General features: G+C 41.4%; 4 protein-coding genes across 4 annotated transcripts; 3 read left to right on the top strand and 1 right to left on the bottom strand.

Moving 5' to 3' along the window:
• Positions 1–1,007: 1,007 nt before the first annotated feature.
• Positions 1,008–4,518, top strand: LOC4350008 (F-box/LRR-repeat protein At3g26922-like). Its single transcript, XM_015761166.3, has 4 exons — positions 1,008–2,184; positions 2,400–2,561; positions 2,638–2,791; positions 4,206–4,518. Exons 1-4 carry the CDS (start codon positions 1,267–1,269, stop codon positions 4,217–4,219), a joined length of 1,248 nt encoding a protein of 415 aa, XP_015616652.1. The 5' UTR covers positions 1,008–1,266; the 3' UTR covers positions 4,220–4,518.
• A 2,933-nt stretch (positions 4,519–7,451) lies between these two features.
• Positions 7,452–10,512, top strand: LOC9268819 (F-box/LRR-repeat protein At3g26922-like). Its single transcript, XM_015761260.3, has 6 exons — positions 7,452–7,606; positions 7,696–8,220; positions 8,600–8,728; positions 8,873–9,028; positions 9,131–9,336; positions 10,191–10,512. Exons 1-5 carry the CDS (start codon positions 7,562–7,564, stop codon positions 9,308–9,310), a joined length of 1,035 nt encoding a protein of 344 aa, XP_015616746.2. The 5' UTR covers positions 7,452–7,561; the 3' UTR covers positions 9,311–9,336; positions 10,191–10,512.
• Positions 10,513–14,402: 3,890 nt separating this feature from the next.
• On the bottom strand, positions 14,403–16,348 carry LOC107279285 (F-box protein At5g03100-like). The gene is made up of 5 exons (XM_066305425.1): positions 16,316–16,348; positions 15,919–16,015; positions 14,931–15,822; positions 14,695–14,856; positions 14,403–14,609 (listed from the first exon to the last, which is right to left on the bottom strand). Exons 1-3 carry the CDS (start codon positions 16,346–16,348, stop codon positions 14,945–14,947), a joined length of 1,008 nt encoding a protein of 335 aa, XP_066161522.1. The 3' UTR covers positions 14,403–14,609; positions 14,695–14,856; positions 14,931–14,944.
• A 1,679-nt stretch (positions 16,349–18,027) lies between these two features.
• LOC107276800 (F-box/FBD/LRR-repeat protein At5g56420-like) lies at positions 18,028–21,355 on the top strand. The gene is made up of 4 exons (XM_066305748.1): positions 18,028–19,082; positions 19,610–19,765; positions 19,826–20,042; positions 20,955–21,355. Coding segments are annotated over exons 1-4 (1,281 nt in total). The 5' UTR covers positions 18,028–18,176; the 3' UTR covers positions 20,957–21,355.
• Positions 21,356–21,369: the final 14 nt, after the last annotated feature.

Genomic DNA, 21,369 nt, shown 5'->3' with positions numbered 1-21,369 from the left:
CTGCGCATATCTTAAGATTGATAAAGCCATTATGGGCGTCTCGTTGTTAATGGATATGTCACCTACGCTCACTTCGTGGTCTCGAGAAATTTTCGGATAAACAAATCAAGACAAGTATTCCATTAACACTCGGACAAACAAAATAAAAAAAAAATGTATTTGTACTGTGCATTACTATTCTCGCATGTTTTTTTATTCAAATGCACACTATATTTAGCCCTGTACTAATTTCGTGCATACACTTGTGGCATATAATTTATATTATTATAATTCTAAAATTTTATATAATTATCTGAGTAGGTAATGGTAATGCCATCATGGGGTGCATACCAAATGCATGTAAAAGATTCAGTTGATTCTAATGGATGTTGAATAGTACAATCAGTTGCTGGCTCTAATTTTAGACATGTCACCTGTATATATCTTAACTGATAACTTTTACAATATATAATAGAATTTACTGTCTCCTATATTATGTAGAAAATTTATTTTATTATATGATGGGTCCCAACTTCCTCTCTTATTTTTTTTTCTCTATTAGGTACCCCTCCATCGTACGAGATAATTTGATACAACCAAATACAACGAATCTGAATCGTACGAGATAATTTGATACAACCAAATACAACGAATCTGAATAAGCAACACACACATTGATTTGTATTATAGCTCACGAGAAAGTCTGTAACTCACGAGACCCACCTTGCTTTGAAGATTGTGCCGGAGAGTTTATATAAATCTCACGAGAAAGTCTGTAACTCAGGAGACCCACCTTGTCCCCGACATTTTTTTTCTCTCTCTAAATCTCTCTTCTAGCTCATCTGAAGTCTGATGTGGCGTTTCATGGAGCCTAATGAACATGGTTATTGTACCTGCTCTTACATATTTATATATCTAAATTCTCATCTAAATTCAGAGAATACAGTTATAGAATTAAAAAAAAAGTAAATTAGAAACCAGAAACTAAAAGGCTTTTTTTTAGGAAAAAAAAACAACAGCTACTCCTCGGCTACTTACCCCGTTACTAGAATTACCTCGCCACCTCCATCTCCAAAGGCCCAAAACACCTCTCCCCCACCCCCGCGCGTCGCCGTCGCCGTCGCCCACGCCGGCGAGCCGCGGCACGCAAGCTCAAACCATTTCCGGGGAGGTGAGGCGGCGTTGTTCGGGTGAGCTAGTGCGCATCTCTCTCCTGCGTCATCTGCAGCTGAACCGTATCTCTCCGGCGCCAGTGAGCGCCCGCGCGCCCACAGCCTGTTTGACGGAATGCCTCCAGCGAAGAGGTCCAAGAAGGACCAGGCCGGCGGCGAAGACCGCATCGGCGCGCTCCCGGACGAGATCCTCCACCACATGCTGTCGTTCCTGCCGGCGCGGGACGCCGTGCAGACGTGCGTGCTCGCTGGCCGCTGGCGCCACCTCTGGAAGTCGGCCACAGGCCTGAGGATTGGGGGCGAGAGTGAGGATTGGGTTTGGTGGCGAGTGGAAGAGAAGCCGCGTGTGCGGGACATTAGGGAGTTCGTGGACCACCTCCTCCTCCTCCGCGGATGCGAGCCTCTCGACATGTGCGAGCTCAGGTTCTGGTCTGACTACTACGACGACGACGACGAGACCCGCCGGGTAAATCTCTGGATCCGGCATGCTGTTGCCTCGCAGGTCCGGCATCTCGTGGTCAGAAGCATTGCCGGTGGAGTCTTTGAATTGGACGACCTGCCTCTTGTCTCCCGCCACCTGACGAGGCTAGAGCTCTTTAAACTCGACCTAACAGACAGATTCTGTAACTTCTCAAGCTGCTCGGCGCTGAAACATCTGAAGATTTCCGACTCCATGATATCATGCCCCATGATTAGCTCATCTGCCGGGTCACTGCAACAATTGAGCATCAGTCACTGCTCTTTTGGGGCCGTTAGGAATTTTCGCACTCGGATTTGTGTCCCAAGTCTTGTTTCACTGCAGCTGGATGACTATTGGTGCATGACTCCTCTGCTTGAGAGCATGCCATCATTGGTGGAGGCAACCATCACGGTCAACTCTGGATGTTCCGACTTTTGTAGAAATGCTGGCTCTGGTTATTGTGGTTTTGAGGATTGTAACTACTGTTACCCTATAAATGATGACAGAAGCTGTGTTCTTCTGAAAGGTTTATCAGAAGCAAAGAATTTGGCATTGGTAGCTCATTGCAGAACGGTATGATTACACACTTGTTTTGTCCCCAACTCCTTTACGTAGTACGTATTATAGTCCCATTGTTCTGTTGGTAGTTTCTATATCCACTGCTGTACACTTACAAAGGTGCTCAAAGTCTCAAACAAAAATTCTCATATGCAATGCCACTAACTGGATTATACATAGTATTCGGTGTAATATTAGTTGATCTTTTGCATGTCCTGTTTTCTGTCTAGTTTATTTTCAACAGGGACTTGAAATGGTACCCTACATTTAGCAAGCTGAAGACTTTATTGCTAAATGACCACTGGTGTGTGGCTCCTGAGTTCCACGCATTAAGCTGCATTCTCAAACACTCGCCAGTTCTTGAGAAGCTCACTCTTCATCTTTTCTCCTGGGTATGTATTCTCTTAACAGATTAAAGTTGTTATACACTATTGATTGAGCTTGGTATAATGCCCTTGTTTTCTTCAGGGACCTGGACATAAAGTGGAAATGAATGGGAGTTTTGGTATGATGGACAGACCAGCTGAAATACCGGAGCACCTTAATATAGTGGAAGTCAAATGCGAAGAGGTCAATGAGAATGTCTCCAAAGTTCTGAAATTCCTGTGTGCATTTAACTTACGTAAGCTAACTAAGAACTGCTCTTACACTTTCGGTTTATCTAAAAAAATGTCTTCACCTTTATGTGTTTGAATGAAAGCAGCAATTTCTTGTGTCTATCCGGAAAATGATATAGTACAGTAGGACTACAAGATAATTTGGTGGGTCACGGGTATAAACTGGCTGGTATATCCACAAATGCATGGATAGGGTTATTTAGTATAACAGGGTTGCATATATAGTATATGCCAAGATGTTGATTTGTTTAATAGTTCTGGATATTGTACTCCTGATTAGTTCTCACCTAAAGAACGACTGCATTGAATACATGTTACAAAAGGTTGGCTTTGGAATTAATAAAATTTACAAAATAGCTGGTACATGAGCATTTCCATTTTTACATGTTCATGTTTTAAGTAAAAATACAATTACACACCAAGAGTGCAAAATCTCAGCTAGTTACATCTTGGTGGTTACAAATCCTCGATTGCAACGGAAGAAGTAGCAAATCATCAACTGCACACCTTGTAGGGGAAATTTAATGAATGCTTGACCGATTTTCCATTGGTCGTTCTATGCAGCAATTCGATAAAACAATATGCCTCACATTTATTAAAGAATTGTTATGGTTGCACACCTTTGTTGAAATGAATTTTGCATCATCTGGTTGTTTTTTTATACGAGCTAACTGTATGCATTTGCATTGCCAATGAATAACATCTCCAGTACATTATTTTCACAGTACTCACTCAGTCACCCCTTTCTGTTAGGAGTTTTTTACACATGTATATTTTTCCTTTAGCTTTTTCTTGGTTCTTCTTTTATCCTTGAACGCAAACCTTTAGCTGATTGTGTTTTATTGAAACTTCACATTCCCATTGATGACAAAAACATCAGTTGTTATGGGCATTGGAATTGTAGCATGACCAATACAATGCACGTTAACAACTAACAATACGATTAGAAAATAATTGGTTTAATTAATAATTACAGATATTATTTCTTAGGAAAGTAGTATGTGCGGTGTTGTAGCAGGAAGACCCTCCCCCATGTACCCCATTATTAATTAAGCAATAAAGGATCTCGTAGCCATCAGGATTGTAAAATTAATTGTATAGGATTATAAAATTAGATCTAGCTTATTAAAAGATCTCGTAGCCATCAGGACAAGGCCGATGTGGATGAGAGCTATCTTGTCTTTATCCTTGACTTTGGACCCTTACTCCATCCATGATAATTGATGTCCATAACATTTTGTCATTTCATGTTGCATAAGTAACATATCGATGAGATTAAGCTGTATGGTGGGCAAGCAAAAATTTATACTGATCAAAATCTGTTCCATAAAGTTTATTTGTCAACTTACTGAACACTGGAGTACTTCTCTAGATAATACTTGATTTTGAACTTAATGTGCCTTTCCTTTTCTTTTACAGGATTCAGTTTTTAGAAGGGGTGGACAAATTTTGGACTGTCGACAGATTTACTATCACTGGATTATTTATAAATTGTAATGGAGGGATTAAGTTTGATGTTACAAAGTTGCCATGCCTCGTCCATATGTTCCTTTTTTTAATGAACCGGCCGAAGACGGAGCCTTAAAAACAGCATATACATGTCCTAAAAAAGGAAGAGTTGTACAAAGAAAGTTAAGTTATAAGCTCAGATAGACACTTTGCCCCTGTAAGGGCCACACTCCTCCTCTTTGATTTTCCCCAAGTAAATTTGAACCCATATACTTTAAGTTCATGTTGCATAGTTTTGACGTGTTACACAACCATATGCATTATGGTTCAATAGTTTCACAAAGCCACACCATTAAACAATTTTTTTGTTATATATTATACATATAAATTCTAGACTTTTATATCTTGTTTGATCCATTGTATAAATGTTGTAGACATCTAAGTTAATTATTTTTCATTGTGCTCGAATGTTTAGTTAAATTAGTCAACGATGTGGTTTCATGAAATATTAAGACCGTAATACCTAAGTTATGTGCCACATGCCAAAACTAATTTGGTTCTAGGAAATTTACTATTTCCCCAGCTAGGCTAAGCCCTAGATGAAAATAGATGATAGCTAGATTTTTTTTCTCTTACTGGATGCTATATTTAGGCTGAGTTCATATATGAGTTTAGATTTTGCTACTCCCTAGTTTACCGTGAGCACAATTCTCAAACTGCTAAACAATGTATTTATTTTTTTAAAAAAAATCTATGTAGAAGTTTTTTTAAAAAATCAAATAAACTAACTTTTTAATTTATAATAATTATTACTTAATTAATTATATACTAATGATCTATCTCGTTTTCTAAGCTGCCATCAGTGATAGTCAAAATGCTCTTCTGAATTAAGTGTTAGTATTGTAGTCCTTTTTTTAAAAAAAAAATCAAGAACATGTTTGGTTTGTACCAAATTTTGGTAGTGTCGAATCCTTGACAAGTGACCGTATCAAATTTATTAGTATGTAATTTAAACTAGTATGACAAAAATTGATACCAAACAAAACATTCATTTGGTACTACTCTGTATTAAAAAGTTGTCAACATTTGGGTATGGCCAAAAATTGTCTATCAATCCAGATAAGCCTAAAAATCATGTGGCATAGTAATATATTATCATTTGAATAAAAATAATCTCGAGTTCCACGTTGATATGGGTGCATTGCATACACAAGAGAAAGTGTTTTCATTCCTCGTTTATTGCATATGTCATTTAAATATTTATAAAAATATGAAAAAAATAATAAGATGTGTTAATATGAAACATATAACTTCATAAACATGCAATGTTAAATTCAAGTTTTATAAGTTGTAACTGCGAATGTACGTTAAGGGTCCCTTTTAATTAAAGAATTTAGAGGAATTTTATTGGATTGAAATCCTATAAGAAATTTTCCTATTTGATCTTTTGATTATGATAGGAGTTGTTCAAATCTTATACAATTCCTATGATAGGGTATGACTCATTGCATGTAGGTTTTGAATCACAGCATATTGTTTTTTAAAAAAAAGAGAGAGAGAGAATCACACCATTGTTTTTTTAAGAAAAATAAAGTTTTTTTTTAAAAAAGAATCACCCCATTGGCATGAGGCCCAGGCCCATATGTCAGTGACAGCTCAGAGGATATGCTGCCAGCCTCGGCGCCTCCATCTCCAAAACCGGCCAAACCCTACCGTCTGTCTACCAATTCGCCCCGCGCATCGCCGTCGCCAGCGAGCCCCGCCGCGCAAGCTTGAACCCTTCCGGCGAGGTGACGCGGCGTTGCTCCGGTGAGTGCGCCGTCATTCTCTCTCTCTCTAGCTCTCTCGTCGTCTGAAGCTGAGGAGTTTCTTGCCTGCTCTGCGCAGAGAGCTAGCTAGCGCACGCCGCCCGTTCGACGGAATGCCTCCAGCGAAGAGGGGCAAAGAAGGCGGATCCGGACGGCGGCGAAGACCGCATCGGCGCGCTGCCGGACGAACGAGGACCTCCACCCACGTGCTCTCGTTCCTGCCGGCGCGGGACGCCGTGCAGACGTGCCGGTGCGTGCTCGCCCGGCGCTGGCGCGAACTCTGGAAGTCCGCCACGGCCGGGCCTGAGGATTGGGGGCGACGGCGACGACGACGACGACGACGACGGAGAGAGATGGCGCGTGTGCAAGACATGATGGAGTTCATGGACCACCTCTTCCTCCTCCGCGGGTTGCGCGCCGGCGCCGCTCGACACGCGCGAGCTCAGGTTCTGGTTTGAAGATCACGACTACGACGACGTACGCCGCTCGCCGGCCGGGTGAGTCTCTGGATCCGCCATGCCGTTGCGTCCCGGGTTCGGGCTCTCTTGCTCCAAAAACAACTTGCAGGACTTTGACTCTTTGAGGTGGACAACCTGCCTCTTGTCGATCTCCCGGCACTTGAAGAGGCTAGAGCTCGTTTCGCATAGTGCTAACCAACAGATTCTGCGACTTCTGGAGCTGCTCGGTGCTGGAACATCTGAAGATTGACGAGTCCAATGATGTGTTAAACTATAAACTTGCTCTGAGGGGGCGATAAAGAAAAATGTGTTGTGTGGGTGACTGTTTGACTGACCCCGGCCGTGTCAAGTGTCAACAGTCAACCGGGGATCGGGTGCGTTTTAGGTGTGTTTAGTTCGCGAAAAGAAAATTTTTAGGTGTCACATCGAACGTTTAACAGGATATCGGAAGGATTTTTCGGATACCAATAAAAAAATAATTACATAACTCACTTAAAAACTGCTAGACGAATTTATTAAGCCTAATTAATCTGTTATTAGCACATGTGGGTTATTATAGCCCTTACGGCTAATCATGGCTAATTAGGCTTAAAAAATTCGTCTTGCGATTTCTATTCAAACTACATAATTAGTTTTTTAAAAAATCTATATTTAATGCTTCATGTATATATCTAAAGATTTGATGTGATGTTTTTGGAATTTGGGAACTAAACAAGGGCCGAGTTTAGTTCCAAACTTTTTCTTCAAACTTCTAACTTTTCTATCACATCAAAACATTTCTACACACACAAACTTCTATCTTTCTTCATCGTATCGTTCTAATTTAACCAAACTTTTAATTTTGGTGTGAACCAACCACCACTGAAGACCTGTAGCTGAACTAACCCAGTGGAAAGGCCTACCGCCGCATTTGATGAAACCCTAATAATTTCCCCACCCGTCTCCGTCTCTCGACCGAAATCGATATCCCCTCTCGATTCTCTCCAATCTCCGCACGAAATTCTCCCCGGGACGCACACACCTCGTCGCCGGCGACTGGAGCGCCACGCATTCTCCCTCCATGGATCCTCCTGCCGCCGCCGGCGAGCGAAGCGGACGACGGGAGGTGAGCACTTCACTTGCAGCGAACCAACCTGTTGTTCGACGCTTGGAGCTCCTCGTGCTCACGTTTCACGTCCCCCTCCTCTCCTGCAGCAGCGGTCGGCCGACGCCCGCCACCCGTTCGACGGAATGGCTCCGACACGGGGCGGGAGCAAGAGAGCTTGCGTGGGGAGCGGCGGTGGCGGCGACCGGATCAGCGACCTCCCCGACGAGGTAATCCACCGCGTGCTGTGGTTCCTCCCGACCCACGAGGCTGTGAAGACGAGCTTGCTGTCCAGGCGCTGGCGCGAGCTCTGGAAGTCCACCCGTCGCCTGAGCATCGCGGGCTTATCGAGGTCTCCCCATCTTCTTAGTACCACCGGCAGTGGGGGGAGCTCGCCGGCCACTGTGGACAAGCTGAGCAAGTTCGTCAACCACCTGCTGCTCAGCCGAAAGCAGGGTCCTCTGGATGAGTGCAGGTTCAGCTTTGATGGTTTCAAGGACATGGATGGTGCCCAAGTCGACATGTGGATCCGATATGTTCTGGACAATGTGTGGCAGCTTCGAGTGCTACTGATCAATCTTGGAACCAGCATTCACGTTAAGCTTGCAGGCACGCCTCTCGTTTCGGAGAACTTGGTGAGATTGGAGCTTAGCGAGGCAAAGTTCAAGGGCAAATTTCTGGATTTCTCGTGCTGTGCGGGCGTTAGAATATCTGAAGTTGCGTGCTTGCTTTATCAGTGTTGGCAAGATCTTCTCCCAATCTTTATCAGTGTTGGTATTAAATGATTGTGATGGTCAAACACCCCTCCTTGAAAGCATGCCATCTTTAGAAAGAGCATTTGTCAGGCTTGGATGGTTTGCTGTGGACCACTGTACTGAAGGTATTTGTGGGGAATGTCATCGTCCATGTGAAAACTCTTGTGATAATGACAACAACAGTTCTGAAAACAACAGTAGTGACAATGGCAACAGTTCTGATAACAATAGTAGTGATAACGGCAACTGTTCTGATCAGGACAATTATGATGCACTATGTGGTCTGTGTGCGAACTGCCGTGATAATGACAACATCAGTGGTACCTGTCTGCTTCTCAGGGGTTTGTCAAGATGCACATATTTGGAATTGTCACCTTCCTATCAGATGGTATGTATGGTAGCAATTGCTTCCACCTCTATTCATACATGTGATCTTCTTTCTATACTTAATACTTGTGTTCATTTTTGCTGTTGTTGCATCCGATACTAGTACAAATATTGAACTGATTTCACTTCTTTGCACTTTCTTCAGTTGACCTTTGAAAGGGATCTAAGATGGTGCCCCACATTTAGTAATTTAAGAACGTTGGTACTCAGTGATTATAATTTGGACGGTGGCTTCCATGCACTACTTTGCTTTCTTCAGCAGACACCTGTTGTACAGAAGCTCACACTTAAACTCCGTAAGGTATGTATGTGCCATATACACCTTCCAAATAAGATAGGAATTGGTGTTACCTTGTATATCACACGCATAATTGATCTGTATAGAATATTTTGTTTGGAACAGATACATGGCCCTACTGTGGATATATCCAGCTATCTCAAAAGACCAGTTGTACTGCGGCATCTTAGGATAGTTGAAGTTAAATGCCCAGTATCTGTTCAAGAAGAGATTTTCAAACTTTGGAAGATCTTGATTACCTGGGGGAGATATATTGTGCAATTTAATATCGAAAGGTTAATTTGACATTTGAGCCATGATTCCATTGTAAGGTAATTAGTTGCTCGCTCTCGTGAACCTTGTTTTTTCTGCAACTGCCCTATGTTTAGATATACCCAAGCAATGAAGAAACTATATACTTAATCTAAATGTAAAGGTAAAAAATTTAGAAACATTATACACCAGATTTTTCATTTTAGTGACATTGGAAAGCAGATTGAGTTGAGACAACATTTTCTTAAATTTAATTATGATGTGCAGTCAGTCCTTTCTATCTCCGGTGGTTTGAGTTAACAGATTGGTATATATGAAAATATGTGGATTTAGAGAAAAGACAAATATCAATGTGAATATGAAATTGCATTCAGGAAAAGTCACGACCAAATATCTTGACAACACTACCATCACTCTTTCCATCCATCCGTCCATCTTTAGCAGCAGTTGTGTTTTATGTGACAGTACACATTACAGATTAGATTGGACAATCAAAATGCCAAAATTATCTGGCAGATTAGCGAAACAGCACAGGAGTATGGCCAAGGAGGCAAGGAGTACCACCCCTGTGTTCATGTGTTGCTATGCTCACATAGATTGCAGTGGGCAGGCCTCTGGGGTGCAGCGCCTTCGATTATCAGTTAGGGGAGAAACTTCGGACAAGAATGTATTGGTTGAGTAGACCATGTGTGAGAGAATTTTATGATGGATAACATGCTCACAAGAAATTGTGCCACTTCTGCTCGCATTTGGGGCACAAGATGTATTCGAGAAGAGAAGGCATTGGTTACCCATTGCATATTTGATAACTGCAATTATTTCCTCTTGCAAAACAGTTGAAACTTAAGAAATTTCCATTTGGGCCCAGATGGCCCTTCTTGAGTGCTTATTTGTGCTTTTCATGCTTGTACAGGGTTCAATTTCGAGCAGAAGGGAAAACATGGAAAACGAGGTTGCTGTATTTTGTCTACCAGAAAGATGCACAGTGCGCCTGCACCATTGGCCTCCAGCTTAGAACTGTTAATGTAAACTTGCCTGGATCATGTAGTATTATGGACCTGGCTTCACCTTACTAATCACCTCTAGCTTAGGACTGGTAATGTAAACTTGCCTGGATCATGTAGCATGGACCTATCTTTACGTGGTAATCACCTCAGTCCTCGACCGAGGCCTATATGTTCTAGTTGGATGTCTCGGTGACCTATCTAGTATAATCATGGCATGATTTATTATTAGTATGTGGATGGATAGCTGTTGCAGTGCTGATGGTGATGACAGTGACAAAATGACTAATATGCAGGGTTACCGTTGGTTTATTTGCAATAGGTTCGTTCATTCTTGTACAGCAGCTGAAAAACAGAGGCTCCTCACTTGGGAAACGGCGCACCATGAACCTTGATACAGAGCCTTTACTGGGTTCTCCTTTGCAAGAATCACTAGAAAAATCAGCGCGCCTGTTGGCGCACCGATAAATTTATAACATGTATATTTTATTTAGTGCTTATTTGGAATGTAGAAAATTTACGTACCTCTTATCGAGGTATATTTATCACTCTAGCAAACTTCATATCAAATAATGAGATGCGGCAATATTATGTTTCCTCAAAACTGTGGCAATTTTATTAACCAAAAAATGGTGTATAAGGTAAAATAGTAAAATGCACATTCAAAGAAATTTGTTTTTTTTAAACACGGTACAAACATAGACGCCTACAACGCGCATACACTCATGCCTATGAACCATACCCATATGAGCATATTAAAAAGACTAGGTCGGTATATTTTGAGATTGATAAAGTCAGCACGGCTCATAGTTGCATCGTTGTTGATGGATATGTTGCCTATCACTAAAAAAAATATTAGCCGTAAATACGAGCACTCGTCGTCTGGGCTGGTTTCACCACGAGTAACTTATCCAGTTGAGTTATACTCACTTCACACATTTGAAGAAATAATGGTTCTTAGTATTGCAAATTTTCATCTAATCTTTCACCTTATTTCTGTTATTTAGTTTTTTTATTATTTATTTTGTAGAAATATATTTCTGCTTGGTCCTCTGTGCACCCTTAGCCTGATAACGCAACAATGCAAAATGATGTAGCAACAACGGCGCCGGACGACCAGGCCTAGGGCAGGCATGTGCGATTGGGCTGTACACGCCAATGCATTTTTTTTTCAATTTCACGGTGAAACTTCCGGTTCCCACCTAGTACCAGTGTTTCCTCCACATGGACACGTGTCAGATTCTTGGCTAGGGCATTGGCAAACTTACAGAGCTCCACGTGGCCCAATAGTAAGGTAGAGTTTGGTCCCTGAAATCGGTTTTAAAGATTTGGAAATCGATGCAATTTGTCCAACTGATAATAATTCGGAGTTTTCCGTAGGTTGAAGAGCAGCCAATCACTAATTGATCTGTGGTTGCCATGTGTTTGTTTTCGAGAAAAGGTTTCTGCTAGCAATTTTTCTCACCAGTGAAACAAAATACTGAGAAAGATGCTATGATCATGCCCGATAATAGGAAGTAATGTAGGGGGTTTTTATTCAAAACGTCGGAGGTTTATATGCAGGTCTTGTTCATGACTCATGATAGGTTGATGCTGTTAGAGCTCCCAAGCAACTAGTGATGTGATGGCAAAGCCGCAAGCGGTAACTGTGGTGTGAGGCGAGGAATAAAATGGTGGAAAGAAGACGTGGAACTTTCTCCCAGAAGGAGTACCCTTTTTTTTTACAAATTGATCCTTCTCAAAAACTTATTTTGAAACTAGTCCTTAAAAAAACTTCAATTAAAAATAGGCCGTCGACTCAGCGCCATGGATCTTGGCGTTGATCTATAACGTCTCAGCACCAACGTCATTGGCACTAAGCTCTAATCCGAGGTGGCATGGATTGGTAGTCATCATAGCTTAATTTGGCACTGAAGTCCTGACGATTTAAATTATTGTGCATTCATTTCCAATGAACCACCTATAGGCTTCAGCTGTAACCCCATGTACCAGGGTTCTAATTTTTTTTCTTTTCAGTTTTCCCCTTTCTCTTCGAATCCAATCTCTCCCAATTTTTTTTCTTTTCCGTTTTTCCCTTTCTCTTTTCTCTTTTTCAGTTTTCCCCTTTCTCTTTTCTCTCTCTTTATTTATATGTTTTTCTTTTTTATATGTTTTTCTTTTTGGTTCTCTAAGGAGTATCATTGATGAGAAGTGGTAACTGTGGTGTGAGGCCCGGTATATGAGGGGCAATCGAAACATCTCTGAGGCCACAGGGACGTCTTCTCTACGCTGAACTGAAGAAGTGGTTTCCACAAGTATATGTTGTATACTTTCTGCTCTTTTGACTATGCAGTCCTAATTAATGCTGCTTGTATGACTGATTAGTAGCATGTGTCATCCAGATGTAATTCTTTGGAGAATGTGGTCTTTGTCTTTGAAAGGAATGGCTGCTCAGTTCAAGTCCTTTTATTGATTTTCATCTTTGCCAGGTTTACTACGTTAGATGATACTATCCTACAAGCTAAGCGGAGAAACTCGCAAAATCTAATGATCACTTTGGACGCCTAAAGTTTTCACAGTTTTGGGTTGGAAAGAAATTAAGGTACACTGTTTAATTCAGGCTGTGTTCAGTTTCCTTTAAACTTTCAATTTTTTTGTCACATCAAATGTTTGGACACATACATGAAGCATTAAATATGGACAAAAAAACCAATTGCACAGTTTGCATGTAAATTGCGACACCATGATTTGATAATGTGGTGCTACAATGAACATTTGCTAATGACGGATTAATTAGGCTTAATAAATTTATCACACTGTGTACATAAGGAATCTGTAATTTATTTTATTATTAGTCTATATTTAATACTTCAAATGTGTATCCGTATACATCAAATTTTTTTTGCCAAAACAACTAAACACAGCCTCTGTTACCGTGTTACGGTCCTAAAGTTTTCACAGTTTCCGGTTGGAAAGAAATTAAGGTGCATTGTTTAATTCTGTTACGACCCATGGCCATACCTTTCCGGTTTCTTTTGATGTGAAACTTGATGGAAGTCGACCTTTGGTAAGTTCAGTTTGATTCAGATGGAATCAACATGCCATATTATATTATGGGACATCAACTTTGAAGCATGTTAAATTTTGTGCTTATGGGAATCAAGGAATGAATCATGGCTTAAGAAAAATAGAACCACGGATTCAAGGCATAAACTGGGGTATTGACTAGATACGATAGTAGTACGGTAATCCATGCCCACATAAAACGGTACAACTACAAACTCATAGCTGACTTATGTTGTTCCTACACGCAGATCTCAACAGAATCCCACAGATAAAACACGTAATTTCAAGTATTGTGGGTGCTTCCCTGATGGAGCATTCCATTTCCTTCGAGCAGTACGTCCATCTTCTTCCCAACCCTTCTATTTCTTGAAAGTGAAGCCTGAGTAGAAAAAAACATGACGAGGAAACGTAAGAGGCAGAAATAAGATTCAGCGCATAACAATTTCACTTGAAAGCTTGACATACGTTATACGAAAACATGACAGGGTTCCGTCTATTTTGCGCCGTTATATACACTGTACATCCTATAGAACTTAACGGCGCAAAATGGACGGAACCCTAACGGCGATGGTATTTTTGGGACAAAGTTGTTTATACGATGGCATTTCTTGAAACTCATACTTGTCGATGGCATTTCTAGGATTTGAACGCTTGTCAATGGCATTTCTTAGATTTTCTCTTATAAGAAGGTCAGTTAAAACAATAACAAAGCTCACTGCTGCTGCTCGAAACAACTCAATTCAGACATAATGATCTGAACTAATCACATGTCAACATCTCATGAATGCAGCAAGTTTTGAGGACTTATCAAGTACAGCTTTGAGGATTAACACTTGTTTTTGTTCTGTACCCACCATATGTAATGCGGGTATTAATTTTTCTCTCCAATTGATGTAACATTCAGTGTTATTCCAATGACATAGTTTCTTCATTCATTCCCACATGGAAAACATGAAAGACTCTTATCTACATATATGTTTCCATATGACAATTGTTAACTTATTTAGAATCCCAAAAATTCACTGCTTCTTTTACTAACCTGGGAGTTTCTTAGTTGCTTGCTTTTCTATTCCACATTTAAATGCAAATCGAATGATATAAAAGGCATGAGTGCCAGTAGTTATCTTACATATGTTAAGTGAGCTTAGGAACTTCAAAACATCGAGAACACTCTCATCAACCACTTCACATTTGACCTCGACAATCTCAAGATATTTTAACATTGCAGCTGACACCCCCGATGGATGGCGGCTTCCCTTCATTTCCACTTTATGTTTAGGTCCCTGGAATGAACAGAAAACAATATTATCAATGATGCACAGTAATTCTATACAGCTCAACAACTGCTCATTCGTAAAATCTGCATACCATCGAAAAAAGTTGAAGAGTGAGCTTTTCTAAAACAGGTGAATGCTGAAGAATGCATGCTAGCGCACTCAAATCGGAAGGCACACACAAGCATTCATTGAGTAACAAAGTCTTCAAATTCCTAAAGATAGGGCACCACTTCAAGTCTCTTCTGAAAACAAACTGAGCATATGGAAAAGATCAATGATCCTCACTGTTAAATAAAATGCAAAGGTGAATATGATCATGTGGCGTACCATTTTAGTTTCAGCTACCAATGCCAGATTCTTAGCTTCTGATAAACCTCGCAGAAGCACGCAGTTCTCAGCTTGTACGCCACGACAACCGCTGCAGAATTCATGATTGCAACCCCCAGAAAAGTCATAAAACTACAGAAATCGCGACACTGACTATTAAGTTTGATGTCTGCTTTCACTAATGATGGCAATCTCTCAAGCACAGGAGTCCTTGTTATGGCATCCAGATGCAGTGAAACGAGATTTGTGGCATGCACATGAGGGCGGGAACCAGTATAGCATTTAATGATTCTTAGCCGCTTTAGCGACTGCGATGTGATCTTTGTCAGAGAAGAGAAGTAACATTGGACAATCTCTAGATAATCCAATGCCAGGCAGCTCGAGAAATTGAGGAAGCTGTCGTTTAAGATCAGACCAGAAAGCTCCAACCTCGTCAGGTGCTGCGAGACCAGAGGCAGTTCGTCCAATTCATGACAATAAGGATTGAGGTGAAGCACGAGCACTCGGACTTTGCACATGACAATGTGACGAATCCAGAGGTTCACGCGGGGAATGTGTTGTCTGCGGATCTGATCGAAGGAAAGCTCGCAGGTGTTGAGAGGGGAGCCCCCGCGGAGGAGCAGGAGGTGGTCGACGAACCCCTGGGGCTCCTCGACGGTCGCCGGCGGCCGGCCGGCGGCGCGGACGATGCGCAGGCCTGGGGCGGACCTCCAGAGGTGGCGCCACCGCCGGGCCAGCACGCACGTCCGCACGGCCTCGTGCGCCGGGAGGAGGGAGAGGATGCGGTGCAGCATCGCGTCCGGGAGGGCGCCGATGAGGTCGCCTCCGCCCGCCGCGGCCGCTTTCTTGGCCCTTTTTGCTGGAGGCATTCCGTCGAACGACTGGTGAGCACCTGCGGAACAAAGAAATCATCCCAGTGTGGTGAGGAGGGGAGGGAAAGATTTGCGTCTCGCTCGTTGATCACTCCCTCAACCTCGCCTCAGCTCACCTCGCCGCCGATGGCTCCAATCGCCTCGCCTGGCTGGACCCTGGACGGAGGAGGGGAGGTTGGGTTGAGCTTGAGCCGTTGAGGAGCAGAGAACGCCCTAAAAGCAAGAAAAAGGGTTGTTGGGTTATTATGGCTGTTGGACTTCGGAAGGCAAATGGAGGAATTTTTTTTTCATATTTACATTTTTATTTTTTAATATTTACAGAAATATTATATCGAAAATATTTACAGAAGAAGACCCTGCCGTCCGGCAGGACCAAGGGCGGCAGTGTAACGTGAGGGACGGACAAGATGGAAAAAAACTAGCAAAATACATTTTTGGCCGGGTGAAAATTGCATTTACCCCCTTCAGCCCTTACAGAGAGCGACAAGGGATCTCAGTGCAAAATGCGCACACCTTGCCGCTCTCCACTTGGGCGGCAGGGGACATTTTTGTAAATATTTTAGATGGTATAATATTTCTGTAAATATTAAAAAATAAAAATTTAAAAATGAAAAAAAATTCGCAAATGGAGCACCGGGCCAGAAGAAAAGGCTTTTGCAGTTTCAAATGGGAAAAAAATCAAAAATAATTAACGATAATTATTACTCCATATTGTTAATAATATATATCCTCAAGTGATTTTCTAAGAAACGTAGAAACTCACAGTGCGTATATGCTCACCCCTATAAACACACATGCATACTCTACACCTATGATTGCCTTATGAAGATATACATGCATACTATGCTTATGATCACCCTAGAAAGGACTTCTTGTTGTTGACAAGTACGTTATCTATCACTAAACAAAATTAGTCGTAAATATAAATATATATATCAAATCTAAAACTTTAATCCGAATGATCTACTTCCATAAGAAAACCTTAACCGGTTGACCTATGCTAACTTCACCAATTTATTTAATATATATCGGTTGGGAATTATAGAAAATCAGTATTCAATCATATGTACCAGTGCCACATAAGTGCTTCGTAAAGAGCCTGCAAATTTATAAACTATTTTTAGCTTTCTCCGGAAAGATGGTTGAGAGGCAGTACTATTTCTTTCCAATTTGTTAGAAACAATTAAACTTGTGATCGCTACCATCCCTCTTTTTGGTTTTTAAATAAAACTATTTGTAGAAAATGAATAAAATATGGAAAACTTTAGTATTGAGGGTGAGATTTATGAAATGTAATAAGAAAAGATAACATTTGGTGCTATTTCAATGAACACAGTATCAGAGTTTCATTTGGTGTTATCCCTTTGCCCTCAGAAAACGAAGTACAAACTGCAAAGTTCTTGTTTCTCAACTGATTTGGCATCCCGAAAATTCATTACTTCTCTAACTAACCAGGAGTTTCTTACTTTCTTGAATTTCTGTCCCACGTGTCACTGAAGTTTAATAAATATAACAAGCATGAGCACCGGCGGTTATCTTACATATGTTTAGTGTACTCAGGAACTTCAAAACTTCGTGAACTCTCTCATCAACCACTTCACATTTGATTTCCACAATCTTAAGATGTTCCAACACTGCAGCTGATACATCTGATTGATAACGACTTCCATTCATTTCCAACTTTATGTTTAGGTCCCTTGAATAGACAAAAAGTTTCACCATGATCATCGATGATGTATACGAAGCACTGGACAACACAAGAACTGCTTATTCAGAGATTTTGCATACATTGGAAAAAAGTTGGAGGACTAGCTTTTCTAAGATGGGTGAATGCTCAAGAATACTTACATGCTATTGTAATGAAGGCCCTATTTAGGGGAACTTGTCCCAGCTGCAGCTTTTTTTAAAAGCTGCTTCTGTTAGAAGCTGCCCCAAACAGTTCACAGCTTCTGAGAATCTGTAGTTACATATTCTGAAAAATGAACTAAGAAGCCAGAAGCTGGAGAAGCTGAGTTTCAGAGCTTTTCCAGATTCTCGAAAGCTGGCTAACAAACAGCTGCTTCTCAGAATTGAAGGCTACCCGGCCCGAAATCAGCGAAGTTGAGCGGAGCACGACGCAATTTGGGCTTTTGGTGTTGGGCTTCGGATTGGGCCGAAGGCTGTGAAAAGAAACCCTAAAACGCGCCCTCGCGCGGGAAAAGAGAAGGGAGCGCGCGCCAATTCCACCGCGCAATCTCGCCCCCCGCCACCGGCGACGGCGAGTGGAGCTCACCGGTAACAACCGCTGATCTCTTCTCCGGGTCTCCTCCTCTCCTGGCTTTCCAACCCGCCGCTCTGTTTCGTGATCCGCAGTGCAGCCGCCCTGTTCGACGGAATGTTTCCCCGAGCCAAGATGAGGAAAATGTCGGCGGCGAGCTCGGGGAGGGTAAAGATCGGGGACCTACCCGACGACCTGCTCCGTCGCGTCGTCTCGCTGCTTTCGGCGCGGCAGGCCGTGCAGACGAGCGCGCTCTCCCGGCGGTGGCGCCACCTCTGGAGGTCGGCGCCGCTCCTGCAGATCCTCCCCAACGACGGGTTCCGGACGGTGCGTGGGCTGAACGAGTTCGCCAAGCACCTGCTCCTCCTCCGCGACCGCGCGGCGCTGCTGGACGCCTGCGTGATCAACTTCGACTGCTGTGAGTTCGAATCCTACCAGGATTTACCCGACGATCCGGACGTCGGCCTGTGGCTCCGGCACGCCGTGTCGTGCCAAGCTCAGTGGATCAGAGTCGAGATCTATGTGGAGGATGATCCATTGTGCCTGCCTGACCTGCCTCTCGTCTCCAAGCATCTGAGGGTGTTGGAGCTTAAATATGTGAAGATCAAAGACAGTTTGGTTGATTTCTCGGGTTGTCCAGCATTGGAGCACCTGAAGTTTTGGGGTGGATTCATACATGCTCACACGATCTCGTCCCCATCAGTGAAACATATGATTATGGATGGGTGTGGTTTTAATCGGAAGTTCCGCACGCGTATTTCTGTCCCAAGTCTTATTTCACTGCAACTAAAGCACTTCTGGGGCGCTACTCCTTTCCTCGAAGACATGCCATTGTTGGTTACAGCATCTGTTAGTCTAAGTGATGACTGTAGGGATCGTTGTGTGAACACTGAATTTGGGAAATGTGGTGATCCTGGATGTTTTGATTGCGGTGCTAATAAGGTCATTGATTGTGACGGTTGTGTGCTTCTTCAAGGTTTATCAGGCACTTCGACTTTGGAGTTGAAAGCTGAGTCTAGGGTGGTATGTCTCAACTTCTGGCACATCCCTGCTGTTTTGCTTCTTATTATCCAACTACTTATCTTGCAATATTTGCATCCATTGTCATATGTCCCTATATTAATTTATTTTCAGATAAGGTGTTTTTCTACATTTCCATCGGCAAATACTTGTAAATTATCATGTTTCATTGATGGCATTCCAAGCGGTTGATATTTTGTTAAGAAAAGAAGTTCAATACAGTTTTCAATTTTTCATACTATGTTCCATACCCCCTTGCAGTTTAAATTTTAGTTCAATTGAAAAGTTATATTGATATGTTAAAGAAATTTCTTAGATGGAGTTCAGTATAGTATATCTTATTAACATATCCAATATGGCCAATCGCCAATGTATATATAATTAGACATACTTCTATAAGCTAGAGGAGCTTATATGATAAAAAAAAATAATCACTTGTACTTTTTTGGCTGTTAATTCTCAGATGCACAATTCCCTTTTGTTTCCAAAGTAATTCTTGACTTCATCTTTCTCCACTGCATCTTGTCCAGTTTATGTTCAGAAGGGATCTGAGGTGGTGCCCCATGTTTAGCAAGTTAAAGACTTTGTTAGTCAATGAGTGGTTCATGAATTCTAATATGTCAGAGCTAGCTTGCCTTCTTGAGCACGCACCACTTGTAGAGAAGATCACTCTTCAACTTTCTACGGTACATATCTTCCTGATAGATTGCTTTGTACAATTATAATTATTTCTTGGTTTGTGTTAGCAACAAGTTTACTTGCTACAGGAACCTTATAATTTTGTGGAAATTGAAGATAGTGACAAGCCATTGAAACAAGCATTCCCATTTAAGAACCTCAAGATTGTTGAAATCAAATGTCATGAAGGTGATGAAAGAGTTAATACAGTTTTAAAGATCCTGAGCCAAAACAGCGTGCCTCTGGAAAAGATTAACGTCCTACAGACTAAGAGACGTCCTAGATGTAAGTTATCTTACTTTGCTTCACATAATTCTGTGTTTAGGTATATAAGATGTGAATAAATTATCAAGCTAACTAAAACGTGCAAGTCTAAGAAATGTATTAGTTGCACACACATTTGTTAAACCTCTTTTCTCTTTATGTAATCCAGTAATTAATGTGTATCTTGATTAGGTAGTTTTTATTGGGTAACTTTCTAGGTTTCGTCTGTGTTATTTTTTGAGCTCTGCTAGTTGGTAAGCAAATTTTAGGTCTGATATGTGCAAGAAATATATCCGAGATTTTATTTAGTAAACAAATTGCACCAGTAGTATCTTAGTTTGTGATTAGTATGTCCACTTCTTAATTTTTGGACTAATATTAAAAACGAAGAAACAATTTTGAGATAATTGTTTGAATAAAAGCTATCCATTTCCCTAAGCTACCAGCTAATAGTTTGGCATTCTAAGTACTGGACAATTTGTTGTCCCAGTACTGGTTCGTCTTGTCCTTTTAGTCCAGTCAGCTCTGTAAAGTTTGACACCTTTATTTAATAAGGAAATTTGTACGAGACACTTTTTTTTCTTTCCTTTATCATCATGTATAGACTGATAAGTATCATGTTTATACAGAGGCAAGAACTTTGTGTCAAATGCTTATACGTTTCGATTCCAACAATCTAGCCTAAAGCACACTTGGTTTTGCTTAGTAGGAGGAAATGTTCAAATGTCAGATATATTGTCTTCCAGATAGCCAACACAATTATTTTGCCATCTTATACTAGTAGCTAATAAGATATGTTCTGTAAATTAGATAAAGACTCATGTTATTCTAATTTAACTTCTTTGTTTTGAGTCATTACTGTATAAGCCACTAAGATTTTCCTTTTCTTTTTCCTGAAAAGAAGCCTTACACAAGTTTATTGTTACTTTTCAGGATTTGGTTTCCTCCCCATGAAGAAATGGGGGTTGCAAATGATTGATGTTTCAGAACGTGTGGAGTAAGTTTTTAGCCGTGATGTTGTTATGGTCTGTATATCCAGACGTTAAATCTAAGAAATGGGAGCTTAATTATATCTGTTCCATTGGTGGGGATGACTCTAGATTGCGTACTGATTTGTCCTAGATGCAGTCGGGTTCAGTTTTTGAACTACTTGTGTTTTCTCTTGCACTTTTGGATGCTCTGTGCATTGTTTTGTAAGACTGCTACTGTCTCAGGAGTGTACGTTGTAGCGCTGCTGAAGGCAACTATCTGTCCTGAATATGATTCAGGTTCGTGTGCTCTGCTCTTAAATCTGGAGCCATTTTGCTTATGTGTCAGGATTTGTATTCCCGTACTATGGAGAGTTTAG

The sequence above is a fragment of the Oryza sativa genome, chromosome 11 (assembly GCF_034140825.1).
Source record: "Oryza sativa Japonica Group chromosome 11, ASM3414082v1".
Lineage (NCBI taxonomy): Eukaryota > Viridiplantae > Streptophyta > Magnoliopsida > Poales > Poaceae > Oryza > Oryza sativa.
The sequence above is the reverse complement of the archived record's forward strand: the minus strand, read 5'-3'. Positions and strand labels throughout refer to the sequence as shown.

Coding starts and splice junctions, on each gene's coding strand:
- LOC4350008 (XM_015761166.3), top strand. CDS start 1,267: ATGCCTCCAGCGAAGAGGTCCAAGAAGGACCAGGCCGGCGGCGAAGAC. Junction 2,185..2,399: donor TGGTAGCTCATTGCAGAACG/GTATGATTACAC, acceptor TTTTCTGTCTAG/TTTATTTTCAACAGGGACTT. Junction 2,562..2,637: donor CTCTTCATCTTTTCTCCTGG/GTATGTATTCTC, acceptor TGTTTTCTTCAG/GGACCTGGACATAAAGTGGA.
- LOC107279285 (XM_066305425.1), bottom strand. CDS start 16,348: ATGTCCCCTGCCGCCCAAGTGGAGAGCGGCAAG. Junction 16,016..16,315: donor CCCAAGTGGAGAGCGGCAAG/GTGTGCGCATTT, acceptor TCTTGCTTTTAG/GGCGTTCTCTGCTCCTCAAC. Junction 15,823..15,918: donor TTGGAGCCATCGGCGGCGAG/GTGAGCTGAGGC, acceptor TTTGTTCCGCAG/GTGCTCACCAGTCGTTCGAC.
- LOC107276800 (XM_066305748.1), top strand. CDS start 18,177: ATGTTTCCCCGAGCCAAGATGAGGAAAATGTCGGCGGCGAGCTCGGGG. Junction 19,083..19,609: donor TGAAAGCTGAGTCTAGGGTG/GTATGTCTCAAC, acceptor CATCTTGTCCAG/TTTATGTTCAGAAGGGATCT. Junction 19,766..19,825: donor TCACTCTTCAACTTTCTACG/GTACATATCTTC, acceptor GGTTTGTGTTAG/CAACAAGTTTACTTGCTACA.
- LOC9268819 (XM_015761260.3), top strand. CDS start 7,562: ATGGATCCTCCTGCCGCCGCCGGCGAGCGAAGCGGACGACGGGAG. Junction 8,221..8,599: donor CTCTCGTTTCGGAGAACTTG/GTGAGATTGGAG, acceptor TGTTCTGATCAG/GACAATTATGATGCACTATG. Junction 9,029..9,130: donor TCACACTTAAACTCCGTAAG/GTATGTATGTGC, acceptor TGTTTGGAACAG/ATACATGGCCCTACTGTGGA.